This window comes from Podarcis erhardii (genome assembly GCF_964252035.2).
Source record: "Podarcis erhardii genome assembly, chromosome: 2".
Lineage (NCBI taxonomy): Eukaryota > Metazoa > Chordata > Lepidosauria > Squamata > Lacertidae > Podarcis > Podarcis erhardii.
The window spans coordinates 41,754,774-41,773,549 of NC_138498.1; the positions used below are offsets into that span (position 1 = coordinate 41,754,774).

Below are 18,776 nucleotides of genomic sequence, written 5' to 3' on the forward strand. Positions count from 1 at the left end.
GAAGTGTTGTTGCTGAAAGCAAGGGGATAGCGTTAACTTGCTGAATGCCATTTTGGGGTCTCTCCCATTAGGGTATGAAGGCAGGAAGGACAAGGAGCAGCCAAGATGTTTTGTTATTAAAGCTTGAGCGTACTGCTTAGCACCGGAGTATCTCATTCAGAGCCCACTGCGGCAGCATCTGTCTCCCCCACTTTGCTGCTTCATCATAGGTAAAGGTAAAGGTACCCCTGCCCGTCAGGGCCAGTCGTGACCGACTCTAGGGTTGCGTGCTCATCTCACTCAAGAGGCCGGGAGCCGGCGCCGTCCGAAGACACTTCCGGGTCACGTGGCCAGCGTGACGAAGCTGCAGCTGGCGAGCCAGCACCAGCGCCGCACACGGAAACGTCGTTTACCTTCCCGCTATAAAGCGGTACCTATTTATCTACTTGCACTTAGGGGTGCTTTCGAACTGCTAGGTGGGCAGGAGCTGGGACCGAACAACGGGAGCTCACCCCGCCGCGGGGATTCGAACCACCAACCTTACGATCAGCAAGTCCTAGGCTCTGTGGTTTAACCCACAGCGCCATCCGCGTCCCATTTGTGCTTCATCATATCAGAGCTCAAATGGAGGTGTCACAAGATACCTCACATTTCAGAAGGCAAGAAAACTGGAACCCAACAGAATCCAGCAACTTGATAACAATAGGGGCAGGGATGGGAAGCCTGTGGTCCTTCAGATGTTGTTGGATAATGACCATGGTAAATGGTCAGGCATGATGCAAGTAATCCAACAACATCTGGAAGGCTAAACGTTCCCCGCTAGAGAATACTTCATGTGCATTTTCAACTACATTTCTGATATTTCTGCTGAGATGCTGCAACATAGTCTCAAGCTCAGTGTGATCAAAAACAAACTTCTCATCTTTCCTCCCAAGCCATCATCTCTTTGTCCGTTACCAGCGTCACCATCCACCCAGTTGACCAGGCACAAAGCCTTGGTGTTCTATTTGATACTTCCCTTCCCTTTGCCTCTCAAAATTATTCAGCTCTCTCAGAACTTTGACTTTTTGGCCTTCATCTTTAAGTCCCTTCTTGTCTTCAGCGTTCAAAACCTTCCATAGCCTCATCTGTCCTTGTCTCTGCACATATTTCGCAAGAGATCATTTTGTCTAGCTCTACCATCCTCAGCCATTCAAAGGTATCCTTGCTACCTGAAGTAACATTTTCCCTTGCTGCTCCTTATGACTGGAACTTCCTCCCACATGGGACTTACTACCAAAAAACAAGCATAGGATTTGTGCATATTTGTACTAGTTGTATGCCTTTCACATGACAAGTGGCAGAGCCATAGCTATGGAGGTAGCCAGGTTTTTTTGCCCTGGGTGAAGCCTCCAGAGGGGTGCCATTGAGGTTCCCTCTCTCTCTCTGTGTGTGTACCCAAATGCGCATGGGAGGGGGTACCAAAGTGAGTCTTTGACCCGGGTGAAATAAAGCCTAGTTTCTTCCCTTCAAGTGTCTAGATAGAGTCCGGCAGGTAGCCCTGTCAGAAAAACTAACTTGCCATGCCCAGCTTGCAGGGGAAACCACAAAAAGACTCATTCTATGCTATATGACACACATTCATTGACTTTATCAACAAACACTGGGATTTATGCCTACTCCCAACAGCCCATACAACTTTCTGGAGAGGTCTAATCCTTCATGTAGCTGATCCTGTGTAAAATGACAATCCCCATGCAAATGTCAATTAAATGTCTTTTCATGTTAAAAGTTTAATAAAAATATTTGTTGGGGTGTGTGTGGAAATTGTGCTGGTTGCATGTCAGATGAAATAACTCTAAACCACCAGCCTACAGTATTGTTCTAATCTGAATTGTCGTGTATTTAATTTAGAACATGAATTTGTATTTTACAAAGTCTAACAATGCTAGCGGCAAGGTCAGTCAACATAGCCATTCCAGAGTCACAGTGGTTTGCCTTCCTGATTATCAGGAAAATTACCAGAGTTTTCTCCCCACCTTCTCTCTCCTGCCCCCATTTCTCTCAGCTAAAGTGTTTATGGAACTGCAAAATGAGGAAATCGAAAGGCCAAATGCAGCCCATCTCCAGGGGCAGAGAAAGAATGTTCCCTACAGTATGGCCTCTGGGCTGTTGTCCTGCCCAGCTTAGGTCAGTCCAAGCATTTGCGTAACTGCATTATATCACAGCTGCTGCAAATGAAGCACACAGATAGCCAAGATAGAGCAGGTCATATCTTACACTATTCTGCTCCTATACTTTGTGGGAAATCCTAGGAACGTGATAAGACCCACAGGAAACACTAGCCCTACAACAGAGCAAAGAATTTTTTCCAGTTATTATTTCCAGTAGCTGCCCAGGGTATACAGATTAGCCTTTTGAGCAGCAGCAATTCTATAATCCAGGAAAGAATTTGCAGCCAGAAATAAATGACGCTAACAGCAACTGGTAGGGAAAACTGGCAAGGCAGGATGCTGGTACACCAGAAGAGAGGTAAGTCATGCTGAACTTCGTAATGCGGCTCACAGGCCAAGTTTATCATATGGAATAATTCATTTAAGTCAATGAAGGTTTGTTTAGCTGAAACAATCCATGTCTACAATCACAGTTGGAATGCAATAAATCAGGGCTAGGCAAACTTCAGGGCTGGGGGCCATATTGGTTGGGGACTGCATACCACTGGTGGTCAGAGCCAAGGCCAAAAAGTGGGCATGGCCATTCCCACTCCCCCTTCTCTCTCTCTTTCTCTCTCCTTCCCTTCTCTTCATCAATCCATCCCCCTCTTCTCTCTCTGACATGCATGCACACACACACACACACACACACACACACACCCCTCACACAGACATGGTTGCTGTGCCTGTTTCTCAGCCAAATTCCTGCCTGATCAGCCCCTTCAGAGTGAATGTCAGAGCATCTTCTAGTCATCTCATCCAACAATACAATCCTCTGCTTGAAGCCAGAGCTATATTCCCATTCAGCAGCCCTCCACAGATATACCTGTTGCACAAGCCAGAGGCCAATGTTCTAGGAACAGAGCAAATAGACCACAGAAAAGTGCTTACAAAGCAAACAGATTGAGATGACTCAAACAAACAACAGCCATAACATATACAGACATACAAGCAAAAGCAAAAACACACCCTGGAATCATTACATCTTTGGGGCAACATTTTTCAATTTATAGATTGATTCTCTACCACAAAAGTGACAAGTAAAGCAGTGCACAATCATTATAAAACCTGCAGTACTACCACTAACAAAGGCACAATACTAGGACAACAGGCACATCCCCACAGTGCAGCTACACTTAGAACATAATTGTAGAAAGAAACAGCAGAAACCAACTCCTTGGTTACTCACTATACTGTGAAAAGCGAAAGAAAGAAAGAAAGAAAGAAAGAAAGAAAGAAAGAAAGAAAGAGAGAAAGCAATGTATTAAAAACTGCCAGAAAAACAGCAGCAAAGGAGCCAACTGCTGGCAGAGCATTCCACAGGATGGGCTTCATCAGGCCCTAAGACAAAGTTTTCCCCAACCTCGTCCTCCAAAACTTTCAGATGGACTGCAACACCCATCCAAAATGTTCAGTTCCAAAATACTGGGGGTAGTTGACCTAGCCTGTACCCTGGTTTAAAGTTCATCACTCATACTGCTAACTGGGCCCAGAAGCTAACAGGAAGCCAGCAAAGCTAGAAGCAATTTTACCAAGACCTGTCATGAGTAACCTGTCAAAGATGAACTGCAGCATATCGTACTCCCCCAAACTTCCCAAGTGTTTTTGAAGGTGCACTGCAGTAACCAACATGAGAGACTAAATCCTTGTCTAAGCAGCCACACGGCTATCCCATGAATTGCCCACCTGCCCATTGCTACCCTCCAGCAGCAAGACAAGGTCTAGGAGTAGAATTATAAAATGAGAGAGAAGTAGAAAATGTCCAGGTTGCTCAGCTTAAAATGTTCAGCAAGGCTGCTGGCTCAAAACGTTGGCAAAGAGCAATTTTATAAAAGCAAATGAATTTTAATTGCTTTTCCAGTCAAATGCAGATGTTATATAACTAAAGCAAACCCTGGTGCAGAACCAGCAATGGCAATGTTTTCTCTCTTTCACACTAAAGCTGGTCTTGGCTCATGATCCATTTGAGATTTCTCTACAAAATATACATTCCCCTTTCTTTCAGATTTGGAGCCACTTTCAACTTGAGCATTTATTTATATCCTGCCGTTCCTCCAAGGAGCTTGATTCCCTACACTGGCATTCATTCCCACATTTTATTATTCCAACGACGCTGTTTGGCAGATTAAACCTTGAGAGAAGTGACAGGCCCAAGGTCACCCAGCGAGTTTCATGACTGAGGATTTGAAACTGAATGTTGCAGTCTGACCAGAGCACTCTATCCACAACAACACACACACTCTTGAAGAAGTGCGGCAAAGCGATTCTGTCCAATGGGCTGCTACATATAACTTCCATCCAGATTTCTTCTTTTGAATTGCAATGTTCAGACAGCCCTCAGAATGCATTTAGGGGTAGCTGTGCTATCACCTGTGCTTATGCCAAGTGACATGTAGCCAAGACAGTGTTGTGGACTTCTGGGGAAGTGTGCAATGATGAAATCTGAAAGGTGCCACACTCCCAAGTGGGCTAGGCAGTCAAATAAAAATGATAAAATACGGGAGCTCATCCTCTCTGACTAAAGTGGTGCTTAAAAACGTCAATAAAATTTCTACTGAAGGGATATCATGCACTTAGGGACCCACCGCCAATCAGATTGTTCAGTTTGGCTGAACTTTCCTTGTGCTTTTAAAGAGAAGGCGCCTTGTGCTGCAATCTGCTTCTGAAAAGATGGATTGTTCCACTGAAAATGATATACACAGGGGAATGAATAATAATTTTTTAAAATTTAGGAATCCAGGAGATACTGTTGCAAGTTTGAGTGTTTACTACTCCCTCTCCACCTTGTAAACAATTTTCTTTGAAAAGAGAATAAAAACTTGCACTTCTATAGCTTTTAGCCTAAACTGAAAGTAGCAGAGGACGATGAGAATAAATGAGTCCACAACAGTGATGTTGCTAATGTTCCTTAAAAGATTCAATAATAGCATATTTAAACAGCTGATTCTTTACTTCCATCTGTTTGTCTAATTTGTTCTGCTCCAGGTCAGGCTACCCACAAGACTGTAAAATACCCAACCAAAGGTAATATGTTACAGGCGTCTCCTCACTTACACAGGGTTTACATTCCCAGGTACTGCACATATACATGAAACCACATATAGTGGGGGACACCATCTAAAATGCCTGTAAACACCCTCTAAACCTCTGGAAACTCTTGAAAAACCCTTTTAAAAGCCAGCAGCACTTACCAAACTGGCATGAATAGTGGCAATGGGGGCTCTCAGTTTTCCTCATTGCTAGAGGATAATGTTGAAAAAATGACAAGGGGGGCAGACTGGTCTCCTGAAGTACCAAATTCCACAAAATCCGCCAAACTCCAGCACAATCACTCCCTCCAAAGCTTTCTCTCAAACTCCAACTCTCCACAGACCTCAAATGTTAGTGCAAAGACTTCTGGGATTGCTAGCCAATCATTTCACACATTTTTTTGCCCTTTTTCATGTCTTTTTGCAGTTTAAATCTATGTACTTATTTCCCAGAGCCAGTTTTTTCATACAATACTACACAAACACTATTTCTTTTGCTATGTAATAACCCATTCTTGACATTTAATGTTAATTATTTTATTCTTAAATGAAAAAACCAAAATATTACGCTTATGACCTCCCCCTCACCTACAGTAAAAAAAAGCCTTGAATAAGTTTCAGTCCTGCTTACTTTGTTGTTGCTATAACTTGGTCAGCAAACCTATCTTGTCTTTGGAATAGGATATTCCCCCCCCCCCCCGACAATTTGAACAGGATTAAAACAAAAGTATAACATACCTGCAGGTTCTTCTGTGCTACTGGCCACAGTGGTGGGAGGAACAACAGGTATCTCTGTGGTAAAGAAGAAAAGGCAAACAAGGGAAGGATAAACAAGAAAAGGTAAAAGTTGTTACTCTCTCCAGGAATGAACGTTTTCACAAGTTCAAAAGTTGTCAGAAAAAAAGTGATTGTGCAAATGAACCTTCAGGGACCAGAGAGGGTGTTCAGCAAGTGTGTGCATGTACATTTTAGTGCAGCGCTAACCTAGAGTTCGCCTTCACCAAGCACATCTAGTTATGTCCATCTAAATATCATAGCAAACAATGTCTCCAATGATTTTGATGTAATCAGGACTCCATCAGAGAAGAGAAAGACATATATTTCCTGGAGCCATATTTGGTTCTAGGAACAATCTCATTTCAGTTCCTTGAAGTGAGTTCTAGAGTCTCATACTGTATGAGATGAAGAGGATCCATAATCAGATATTTCTCACATCTTTTATCTTAAAGAAGCTGTAGGGAGAGGGCAGCTGCCTTCAGACCATAAATACTCTATAACAGTATAAGAGTATGAAATTTCCGTGACTATTCCAGATTATCAGAAATGCATCCTGAGAAGTTATTAAAAGACTTGATTCTTTCAACCATGACCTTATTTATTTTATTTTTGCATTAGTATTAAGGAAACAGGGTAATGGCCATTATATGGCTGTTCTGTGTTTCTTTTTGGCTTTTCAAAGTTGCTTTGGTCTTTGATTTCTTTTTCTCTGTATGACAGAGACAGAACCAACTGCTTTGGTATGAAAGTTGCTCTGAACAATGATGGAACCCAGGCTGTCTAATGCTTTTAGGAGGAAAACATTGACTACGCCCAAACATTATTTTAATCAAACATAATTTAAAAACAGTAGTAGTTTATTGCTGGCATTGCTAGAAAAAATGGTTCTGCAACACAGAAAATCATGTTTTGAACTTTGAAACCTTTTGTTTAAGTGGGAACTTGTACTCGCATCACCTTACTAGTGTGATCAATAAGATATATGTATAATTCATCCATATATTTATATACATAGAGACATGCAAAATGCAACCTGGACATACAACACACAGGGCCACTGCACAAATTACAGCTTTAATGGGTATACATTACACAGTTTCACTGTGTACTCACTAAACCTATCCCAGTTTCCAGGTTCATATATGTCTTTCCTTGCTATTAGCCCCAGCTCTTCACTGTGCATTTTCACTGAATAAGCGAGTTGAAATAGTGGTGGAAATGAATGTGCCTTAAAACCTGAAGTTTTAGGTTCACAAGGTGGACCTGTAACTACTACCCATGAAAACTGCAATGTGAAAAGTGGCCAACAGTATCTCTAGCTATATTAATTAAGTCTATCAGGTGTTAGTAAGCAGACCAGATTTAGGATTCATTACGTTATGGTACCAATGTCGGAAAGTGCATCCACCTACTTATGCAGGGGGCAATGGGAGATCTGCTTTGCTGGTAACCTTTGGCACATCGGTTGCAAGTGATGCCTGTCACGCCATCTTTGCAGGGACATTGCCCTGTGGTTTGATTACAGGTTTTTCCAGCTGCACCCACGGGATGGCAATCACATGCTGTGGGGGGAACACACAACAAGAGGATCAGAGGTGAGGAGCTGGAGAGGAAGGAAGGATTTTCCAAAAAGAACAAGCATTTTCAACTAGCAAGAGTATCCAAAGACAGCAAGATTTTTTGTAGCAGAGCTATAGGAATGAGGTGAGAGTAGCCAGTGCCCTGGACTGCAGGTATCATCTCATTCTAATAGCAGTGCTCTGTAAGCACAACTTTCCCCAGAAAATCTGAAAGCAACATGATGGACAATCAGTGCCAGCTACTACATTACACCACAAGGATTATTAATATACTTGTGGCCTAAAATGAATTTAAAAGTTTTAAAGCAGACATTTACTGCTGCTGAGTGGACTTGCCTAATGCCACACCTAGAATTATTTCCCCACCATTCAATTTCCGTACGTTTGCTCTTTGTTCAGTGCTTCGGGAAATATTCTGTTCCAGCCTCACTATCAACCTCCAATCATCACAGCTGGTGGGAGCAAGAAGAAGAGGAAGGGTTTCCTTTTCTCTCTAGAGGTCATTGAAACACCTGTTCTGTAGCTGGAACAATAACTAAACTCAGCGGATTGTGGTGATTTCTCCTGGCTAAATTCCTGTTGAAGAGCATTCAGGGGGAGCTCTGCTGAATCAAACCAATGGTCCATCATTAGCCAACAAGCGACAGCCATAAATTGTCAATAGCTAACCAGATGCCTCTTGAGAAGGCAAGCAAGGCATGAAAGCAATAACCCCACTCCTTTCCTTCAGCAGCTGGCACTCGAGAGGCATACTACCTTCGCAATCTAGTCAGGAAAGGGTTATGGCTCAGTTGTAGAGCACATACATTACATGCTAGAAGGTCCAAAGTTCAATCCCCACCACCTCCACATTGAGCTGAAAAAGACCCTGGTCTGAAACCCTAAACAGCTGCTGCCAGTTTGTGGTACATGATCTAGCTATATGGTGCAACTCAGTTTTAGATAGCTTCCCATGTTCCCATATATCAGTGGCAAGGAACCTTTTCAGCCCAAGGGTTCTGTGACCCTTCTGATGGCCGCATGCCAGTAGGGGCAAGAGGCAAAAATGGACAGAGCAACAAATGTAAATTTTAATTTCTATATAGAAGACATAAACTCCTCTCTATCCTCCATCAGGACAAACAATGCATTAAAATTCAAGGGCACATTCCAGCCAGGCAAAAATACTGAGTGTTAAGCAGGGCCAGTGATGGGTGTGGCCTGGGGAGAGTTCCAGGGGCCAGACAGAGAGGTCTGAAGGGCCACATTTGACCCCCTGGACCTGAAGTGCCCCACCTCTTCTATAAATAAGCACAGAGGATGCATATAACCATCATAACCAGTCAACATTAATTCTTCTTGCATTCTTTTCACTTTTAGAGTTAAGCTGCCTACTAAGCCAGGACTCATGGGATAATGAAATGTTGTCATCCCACCTTTTGAAAACTTAATTCAACATTTAGAGCTTAGCTGTTTGCTGAACCAGAGCCTACACAATTCAGATTATTTCTCATTTAAGTCTTTAAGATAAGCTTGACATTTGAGCTATCGCATCTTTGTCAGTCATACTAGTCAGTCTCCAGTGATACAGCTCATGACAATCAAAATATCTGTGAATATATATTTTACTGGGGTTGCATGGCTGTTGTTGGGGAAATCTAATATGTTTCAGCAGCAGGTATGTATAAGAACATTCAGTACTCATTGTTTACTTATTTTTGTCAGTTCCCTTATTAAATCTAGGTTTTCCCTCTTGAGGTGGACTTTTTTCTTTTCTTGTTGCTTTGCATTTGAAACATTCATATTTTCAATGACACAGAGGTGTGATTCAAAGCTCAAAAATAGTGAATGAATGTGACACTTGGAAATAAAATTAAAGTCCAGCCTTGTGTTTATGGTCTAGGATTGTTGTTTCTCTTTCTATCTCTATCACTAAGATGTTCATAGTCATACATTTAGAAGTCCCAGAATCCATCTGTCAACAATGCTAGAACATGCTGGGATATGCCTGTCCAAAGACAGGTCGGTCAAGCCAGTTCACTAAATATGTCACAATAATTTCCAAACACTAATCTCTCTCTGTGTCAATGTATTGAAAGATACAGAAAAGACTAAATCTTCTGTCAAGCTAGATATTGATTTAGAATGTGACCATTTAACAGTGAAGGAGTAACAGAAGGAATTTACATTCTTTTAAGATCAACAGCTTTTTGTTACACAGGAAGCTATACTTTGTCAAAGGAGACAAAGTTTATGAGCTCAAGAAACACAATTTACCAGTATCAGAGATCATTTGCCTAAATGTATCTTACATATTTTTCACAAGTAAGCATTATTTTAGTTTTTGTGGTATGTGTATTCATATACCTTGTATGTGTTGATTTGTCTTCATGTTCTAAAACAATCCTGTGTCATTTTATATGGTTATGGCTTACTACTTATAGGAGTCTCCCCACCACCGCTAGTGTGCTATGTGCATCATTTTCATATCTATATTTTATCACAGTGTATATTTTAAAAAGTTGTGTATGACTGGCTGTGGAACGAGCAACGATTCTGAATTCTAAGCATATTGCATTCATTTAGTGATAATATAATTATAAGGGTTTAAGCTGCAACAATATCATCATCATCATCATCGATTAAATTTGTATACCACCCTTCATCTGAGGATCACTGGGCAATTTACAATATTAAAACACACACAAAAATACCATAGCAACAATCACAAACAAAACTCCCAGTTTAAAAGGTGATATATTGTTTAATTAACCAAAGCCTAATTTATGCACTTTTCATTCAACCCTTTCTCCTCAACAAAGGGTGGTAATGCTTGTATGTATGTACAACCCGCCTCACAAGTTGTGTTACAGAAGTGGTGGGGACATGCAAACTCTCAGAACTCCCTAACTATGCAAGGAGGAAGAACCATTGTGGCTCACACAGTGTTACATTAGCACCTCACAACTGTCAGTTAATGTTGTCCAGCTTTTCCTCCATTCTTTGGGTCATTCTATTAGCCAAATTCTATGGATCCTTAAGTCCCACTGAATTCAATGGGGCTTTTGCCAATAAAGTGTGTGCAGAGCTGCAGCTCAGGTTCTGCTGCTATGCGTTTCCTCACAAGTCCTTTTCATTGCTTCTAAAATTCCACATCAGTGTTCTCGTGTGCATTAATTTGAATCACCTGTACATTTCAATGGTCTCAATTATTCTTCCGATGACTGTGTTCTATTAATAGTTTTGTCCTCATGTGAGATTCCATATTTGTGCATTATTAAATTGCCCCAGCACCGTACACAGAACCACTGGTAGTTTGTGAAGATTGTTACAGCAAAATGCTTACTTTTTTGGTTTGTTCATTCTTAGAGTTTGTGGGGGGAAACAGAGGTCAGCAGTACCTGAATTTTCAACCCCTTTGGTGAATACTGTAGTTTGTAATGTGGCTTTCCTTTAGAAATCCTCCTTGATTGACCACACCTTGCCTTCTGTTATTGCCATGGTGGCTTGCATTGTGATGACATATGATGTTGCCATTTGAGTTTGCATTGCTGCTGCTGCTGTTTTTAATCAGTGATTCAATTTTGTTCAGTTGATAACTTTATTCCACAAGGTGATATGAAGCAACACTTCTGAAGCCCACAAAATCAGAGAAATTTTGAACCAAGGTTTGATCATCTATCTGAAGCAGCTAAATACGATGAGCAGGAAAACAGTCCCCAGCATGTAGCAGATTTTCTGATCAAGAGACCACAACTATCCCTTTGCATTTCTCCTCCCTTCTCTACGACAGCTCTTCTTGGGCAGTGGCTGATTTGGGCCCTGTTTACATTTTCATCTGTGAAATAATCTTATTTCCTGAAGTCAAATACCAAAGGTATGACAAATGAGAGCATCTGTGCAAGTGCAGAGCTCCTACGCTTTAGAAGCTGCAAGCACGTGCACCAAGATATGATCACAAAAACAGGGAACCCCTGAATAGTTCTCATCCATTTTTTGACTGAGCTGTGTCACAGGGGATGTCTAGCAGATATGTCAGCGCAATGTTTTGGAAATCACACCGGAGGTCAGATGCAGTTCCAAGAAATCTTTGTCCTGTTTATGACCAGATGTGTTTCTGGCCTTTATGAAGGACCACGGAAAGCCTCATCCTTGTTCCCCCACCCCCCGAAGGCCTTTCTGTTTTTAACATTTGACAGGGAAGGGGAAATACGACAGGCTTTAATAAATTCCTAAAATCCAGGAGAGGATGTCCTAGAATCTTTGAACTGGAGTGGATGGGAAAGCAGACTTAAACGTAATACTCTTTTCTCAGCTGAAGAAGGAAATTCACTGCCTTTGTATTTTTTATAGCAACAGAAAGTCAGAGTCCCCAGTCTGCTGAGACAAAGGATAAGAAGTTGTGGGGGAAGAGACCACCTGCCAGAATTGAGGTTCCAGAATATCACCATCTGAACCATAACAAGTCTAAAGGGAAAGTGACGGGATGATCCTTTCTGGGACACAAAACTGGACTTAGATGTAATCTGGGTGGAAGTGTATGAAACCACTGGCTCCTCTGGAGCTTCAAGACATCTGCAGAATGATTGAATTCTTGGCATCAGAGTGACTTCACTGTAGTGTTATCACTGCATGTAGACAGACTTTCAGTTTGCTCAATTAATGTTCACGAAGCTGGGGCTGGGGCCTCTGCTGCTGTAGCTCATTGATGGCAAAATCCCCACAACTTTCTGTTTGTGCTTTTCAGAGCAGAAGTTTATTTCTTCTTTTTCTTCCCTCCTCCTTTTTTTTCTCTTTCCTGCATTTTCAAGCATGCTGGGGCCTCGTGCCACCAAGTCAGTGCTATCGTACACATGTGTTGCAGGAGCAGATTTAGGGAAACTGGAAACCGGACTTTTTAAAAAAACTGGGAAAATTACAATACTAAAGTTGCAATATTAGTATGCCTGTAAGTCCCACTGGATTCAACTGGCCTTACATCTGAGTAAGCCTGCATAGGACTGAGGTTCACACCAGCTCCTTTCTTCTTTTAAGTCAGATGGCTTGCTTTGGGAAAAGGCTCTCTGTGCTTGCTGGGCACTCAGAATTTTGCCCCAAGCATGATATAGTAAAAACAGAGAAGAGAATGTGGCATGACCGGGGTGGAGTGAGACAAGGAGATTTTTAAGCAAAGGATTAGAATGTCTGGGTAAAAAAAAGAAGAAGAACCAATTAAATAATTAACCATTACTTGATTTTAATTTTAATGATCTACATTTAACAAAATCAAATAATTTTACAATGAAGTGGAAAGGGCTGCAGATCATTGGGAGTCATGCAGGAAGTTCAATCTCTGGAATCTCCAGGTAGGCTGAAATGGACCTGCCACCCCATATCGCCTGAAACTGCTGCTGCCAGTCACAATACAGAGCAGAAGGCAGCTTCCTATGTTGCATTTATTGATTATTGTAGAAATGACTTGTGGCTCCAAAATATCAAATAGGCATTAAAATCTGGATTGCTCCTGCAATGTTTATTTCTCTCTCTTTTACGACAGATGCATTCCCATTGCTTTCTATGCAAATAGCACTGTTCTACTATTGCTATAAGGGACACAGGTGGCGCTGTGGGTTAAAGCCTCAGCACCTAGGACTTGCCGATTGAAAGGTCGGCGGTTCGAATCCCTGCGGTGGGGTGCGCTCCCGCTGCTCGGTCCCAGCGCCTGCCAACCTAGCAGTTCGAAAGCACCTCCGGGTGCAAGTAGATAAATAGGGACCGCTTACCAGCGGGAAGGTAAACGGCGTTTCTGTGTGCAGCTCTGGCTCGCCAGATGCAGCTTTGTCATGCTGGCCACGTGACCCGGAAGTGTCTCCGGACAGCGCTGGCCCCTGGCCTCTTAAGTGAGATGGGCGCACAACCCCAGAGTCTGTCAAGACTGGCCCGTACGGGCAGGGGTACCTTTACCTTTACCTTTACTATTGCTATGGAAATAATTTTCGTATTTGCATATGATTTACCTTTAAGCTTTCTTTTCCCCCAAGCATGTATTGCAACTTTATGTTGCAAATACTAAGAAGAAAGAAAACAACAAATGCTTTAAATAGACAAGAGACTGCAAATATATAACTGTAGCTTGTTAGCAATTCTGAGGGATTTCACAATGATGATATACAAAACACACTGAATAGCTGTCTAGTCTAACTTGTCTAGTCACAAGTAATCCCTACTGAGGCAAATGGGACTTACTCCCAAGTTATTCAGTGTAGAAATTGCAGTGTCGTAGTGACATCATGACTTGGAAACAATGCTTTTTCAATTGGGGTAACACACTGTTAACTGTGGGTATTATTGATTTTTAAATTATTTTAACCCAGCTGGAAAAGCATTGCTTCCAAGGCACCAGATCACTACAATACTTGTTCTTACCTCAAATTTAACTGCAACCATTTATCTTTTGAAAGCATATTTCAGGAGTGCTGTTTGTTACCATGGAGATATAATATACTGTAATGTCACGAGCTTTTTCTCAGTGAACTGTGCTAATTTGTTTTAAAATGTTATAAACCCTTAAAGGTTGGGCTTTCCTTTAAGACCGTTGTAGCCATTTGACAGAAAGAAAGAAAGAAAGAAAGAAAGAAAGAAAGAAAGAAAGAACTTGAGCAAAGTGTATTTAATCTGGATATATCAAAATTATGAGCCTGCCAGTCTTGTCTCTGTTTTCCATAGAAAGAAACCCAAGGAAGCAGACTGTTCCATGGTCGTGCAGTGAGCTGAGGTTCAGCTCACTATAATTCAAAATGCTGTTCATAGAAGAAAACTGGTTAAGGCTTGGTCTTATTTCCTTTCACAAAACTCAAATCTCTGTGCATGTGAGAAGGAGCAGCAGCTATTGATTCCCTGAGGGGAGCAAGCTGAGCAATGATTCTTTACTGAAGCCTCAAAATTTGGCTGAGAATCTCTGGAGCAGACATTTAGGAGGAAGATTGGCATCCTTAATTAAAAGTTTAGCCTGCATTAAGCCAACTTGCCGCCTTTCCATATGTTAAATTCCACTGCTCCCCAATAGGTTTATATTGGCAAGTGGAGCCTGAGTGCATTCATGGTTCATATCATTCATCATTTTTTCATCAAAAGCATGGAAATCCTTTCCCCAGTGTGCAGAGCAGTTTTACAGAAATACTATAAAACTCGACAGGGGCTCTGTTTCAATAGAATTACATTGGTATCAGTAGCCTGGTAAATATCAGAGTTGAAATTAATCAAAGGGGCTTATGGAACCAATTCCAAATATATTATACAACAAAACAGGTTTTACATAGAAAGGTCATTTGGAACTTCCCTATTAACCTCACTCTTTTTAAGAAGATGGGGGTGGATATGGAGGAGTGAGGAAATAAAAATAATGCAATGGTTTATCTAGGAGGACAGGAAGGTGAATGTTCCTGTTTCACCTCCTGCTTCAGGAACTCTTTGAGAAAGCTGCGCAAGGTGAAAATCATATTTGTCTCCAGTTTCTAAGGCCCAAATCTAAAACTTCAGCTGAGCCTACCTTTTTTTAAGGCCCCTTTTTATAAACAAACCAATAATGCATAATATGTAAACAGGATGTGGAACATTTGCTAGTGGCACAGATTCAGCATATGCAGCAAGAAGCAGTCTCATGCTTGCAACTGTCCACCTACACTGCATATGTTTCCATAGGGTTCCATATTTACGTAGACAGCTGCCCAACAGCATGTCCAGTACTTCAACAGAACAGATTGGTACTAGAAGTTGTGTAGCCATTCCTGGATCAATGCTATAAATGTATTTGACCACAGAAAGGGTTCTGCATGAAAACATTCTTCTAAACAGAACAGACAGAGCGGAAAAATAGAGTTGCTTATTTTGAGGTAGATGTTCAATGAACAGTTTGACTGTTGAGAATACAATGTAAGATTAAAATAGGCACTTAGGTTGCAACACTAATATACCGTATTTTCTGCTCTATAAGACTCACTTTTTCCCTCCTAAAAAGTAAGGGGAAATGTGTGTGCGTCTTATGGAGCGAATGCAGGCTGCGCAGCTATCCCAGAAGCCAGAACAGCAAGAGGGATTGCTGCTTTCACTGCGCAGCGATCCCTCTTGCTGTTCTGGCTTCTGAGATTCAGAATTTTTTTCCCCTTGTTTTCCTCCTCCAAAAACTAGGTGTGTCTTGTGGTCTGGTGCGTCTTATAGAGCGAAAAATACGGTATTTACTTACTCAGGAGTAAGCCCAACTGAACTCAATAGGATTTATTTCTAAGTTGTATAGCATGTATAGGATTCTGGGGTTAGTTTCCCTTTTAATTTGGAAACTGTGCTAGAAATTAATCCTCTTGGGGAGATGGGGCAGGGACAGCTGCCAGGAGAGAGAGGGAGAAAGAAAGAACAGGAGCTTTAGGTCATTTCTAAGTCCCAATAGTACCACTCTAGTGATAACGCAACTCTTTCTTGCATTAATTTTATGGGACATGATTTATATCCTTCATCTGTCAAACATGATGCCTTCTTGAACCACTGGCATTTCATTTCTGCCTTTGACCACCCAGTAGCGTACAGCAGCCTGGCTCCTTTTCTACTTCCAGGCTGCTTCAGTAGGCCTTGGCATGATCCCAACCCTGCCACTTCATGTGATATTCCCTACTCAATCTGTCATCTCTTTTCCTGTTGTGTGGCTTCTTTCCAAGTTGCAGTAAGGAGCTCATCACACTTGCTGGTCTAGCAAAAGGTTTTCTTTCCTTTCCTTTTTCCATTTGCTTAGTATTGGCTTCTCTGAATGGTGCAGAGCTGAGGGTACCCGGTTAAAATTTTCTATACAAAAAGCTAGCAGGACAGACAAGTGACAAAGCAGCATAATTCTATAAGTGATAAAGTTGCAATTTATTTAAAAATTATTTAATTTGATCATTTTAGATTCTTAAGAAAAGTATTACCCATTTCATTTGTCTTTTGTTTCCTCCAATAAAAATGTTCACATTCCATTAAATTGTTTACTTTTGTTTGTTTTTGCCCGCTGATTTTTAAAGAAAGATGCTGAAATTGCATGATTATTTTTTTCCTATCCTTCATTAATTTAATGTTTTAAAGGTCATGGAACTATCTTTTTTGAAATTACTCTGTTCATGTGCCATTCACTTATGAAGCTTTTGCAGGAAAAGAGCTCTTCCTTTTTGAGCTCCCATTTGTACCTACAAAGACTACAATGTTACTTTCAGATCAAAAACTGAAATTAAACGTTCTGTCAACTAGGATTTTGTTAAAACACACAACAACAACAACAACAACAACAACAACAACAACAGACCATAAATTTTCAATTTTTGAACATCTATCATGTATCTGTTTTTAAAAGGAAGAAAAACTGTTTGTACATATGGAGAATTAAAATACATATACAACTTCAGAAATAAACAAATCAAATTTACTTTTCCAGTGTACCTTCAAAGTAACTCAATCTTTCTGTGTTTTCTTAACTGTGAATCTATTGCCTATTCAGAAATACCAGCTCAGATAGTATGGTGAAGTGACAGATGGAAAGCGCAGGGATGAAGGAAAGCAGTTTAGCACAGCATGTCTGTTAGAGTAAATGGATGAAATTGCATTATTATGGACAAACACCCTACACAGCCTCTTTACAGAATGCCAGGAGTTACTTCATATTAGCCAAAAAATACTTGCAAGAATTATGAACTTTGCTGCATGCTTGGTTGGCAGGCAGTTACTCACTTTTACTCTCACAAGGCATTGACATTTCATTAGATGCATTGATTTAAATGTATTAAATGCAAGTGCAAATGAATCAGGACTAAATGGTTGAAAGAATCAAGTCTTATGGAGAAACATTCTCAGCTATATAGGATGGAAGATGAGTTGCTGGTAAAGCTGATGGCAAATGCAGAAAGTGGGTTAATTTCTTAATCTGAATTGTGTCCAAACCTCATATTTCTACGAAGTTCAGCCTACTGGCAGATTATCTGATGAAGTGGAAATTAATACTATTATCAATAGAGATATGGCTCAGACTGTTAGAAGGTAACTTTTCACAAAACTGTTTTAGCACAATTGTTTTAAAATGTCCCAAAAGCAAAACATCAAGAGCACAAAAGATGAGGGCCCTAGATAGACAAGAGTACTCTTTGACAAAGCCCATGCCTCAGAAGAATTCCCCCTCGTGCAAAATACCACACCAGTCAGTTTGCATTAAAAAACAGAAAGCAACCATAAGAAACCACAGCAAAATAGTGTTGAGCTGCTATTGAGCCAGGGCTTTCCAACCTGTAGCCTAGCGCTGCATTCTCTTTACATCCATTAGCCTTGACAGATGTGTTTGCTGTGGCTCACATGGCTAAAAGGTAAGAAAAATCCACCAACGTGTTGCTCTCACATTCTGAAATCAAGGGAGGTTCATACGCCAAATCATAAACTTCAACAGAAAATATTTTCCAGACTTTTGGCAAACTTCACAAAACAATATTCACAAAGCAAACAGTCAGCCGGATGTAAAGGAGACAAACATTTAGTTACGGTTTTTATAGTTATGGATTAAATATTCTGCGGCTGATGGAACTTGAGCGATGCAGTGTCAGACTCTGAATTAGCAAAGTATAGGGGGTCCCCCACAACTCTTGCAGTCTTATGTTCAGTGCTCTATCCTTCATCAGTCATCAGGCCCTGGGTGGTACAGCATGATTAAGATCTATGTTTTATAATGTCTGTCCCACTGCATGGAAATTTAATCACATCCATAGAGTCAGGAGCACAGGTTATGTTGGGACGAGACTTTTGTTTCACTGGGCCACAGACAAGTTTTAAGTGGTGATCCCCATTGCACTAGCCACCACATTAACCTGGTCCACGCTGAATAGTTTCCACCTGCTTAGTTAAAAACTAAACAAAACTAAGCAGAGTTTTGGAAATCTTGCACAAAGATGACATCATTGTTTTTTAAAGGAACAAAATGAAACAACTTGAATTCTTTGCAGTCCATCTAGAAGAGAGAATGTCAGTTGAAAATTGTAATACTAGCAACATTCATTGCACAGTCAAATGTAAATAGGTTTCTATTAGGGTAACAAGGAAAAAAACAAGGTTGCTGTTGTGTCAGTAGAAAAACGGATATTGGGCAGCACTGATAATTTTTTTTCAGAGGAGGAGAGAAGGGTATTACTTTTTAAAGCAAATGAATGAAATTAAGCCCACTTTTATGAGGACATTAATAAGCAAACCATTCAACAGAAACT

The 18,776-nt window shown here is 41.0% G+C and overlaps 1 protein-coding gene across 5 annotated transcripts in view; it reads right to left on the minus strand.

Moving 5' to 3' along the window:
- The window catches only part of NTN1 (netrin 1), a 131,107-nt gene that overhangs the window by 27,402 nt on the left and 84,929 nt on the right, over positions 1-18,776 (minus strand). For 4 of the 5 annotated variants that reach the window (XR_014153091.1, XM_081848687.1, XM_081848686.1 and 1 more), the window contains 2 exons: positions 7,390-7,539; positions 5,939-5,992 (listed from right to left, as the gene is read on the minus strand). Coding sequence is in view for 4 of the 5 variants with exons in the window: in XM_081848687.1 (XP_081704813.1) it covers positions 5,939-5,992; positions 7,390-7,539 (204 nt within the window). In the remaining variant the exon portion in view is untranslated. The remainder of the gene's footprint in view (positions 1-5,938; positions 5,993-7,389; positions 7,540-18,776) is intronic. The other variant, XM_081848684.1, reaches the window with a different exon arrangement.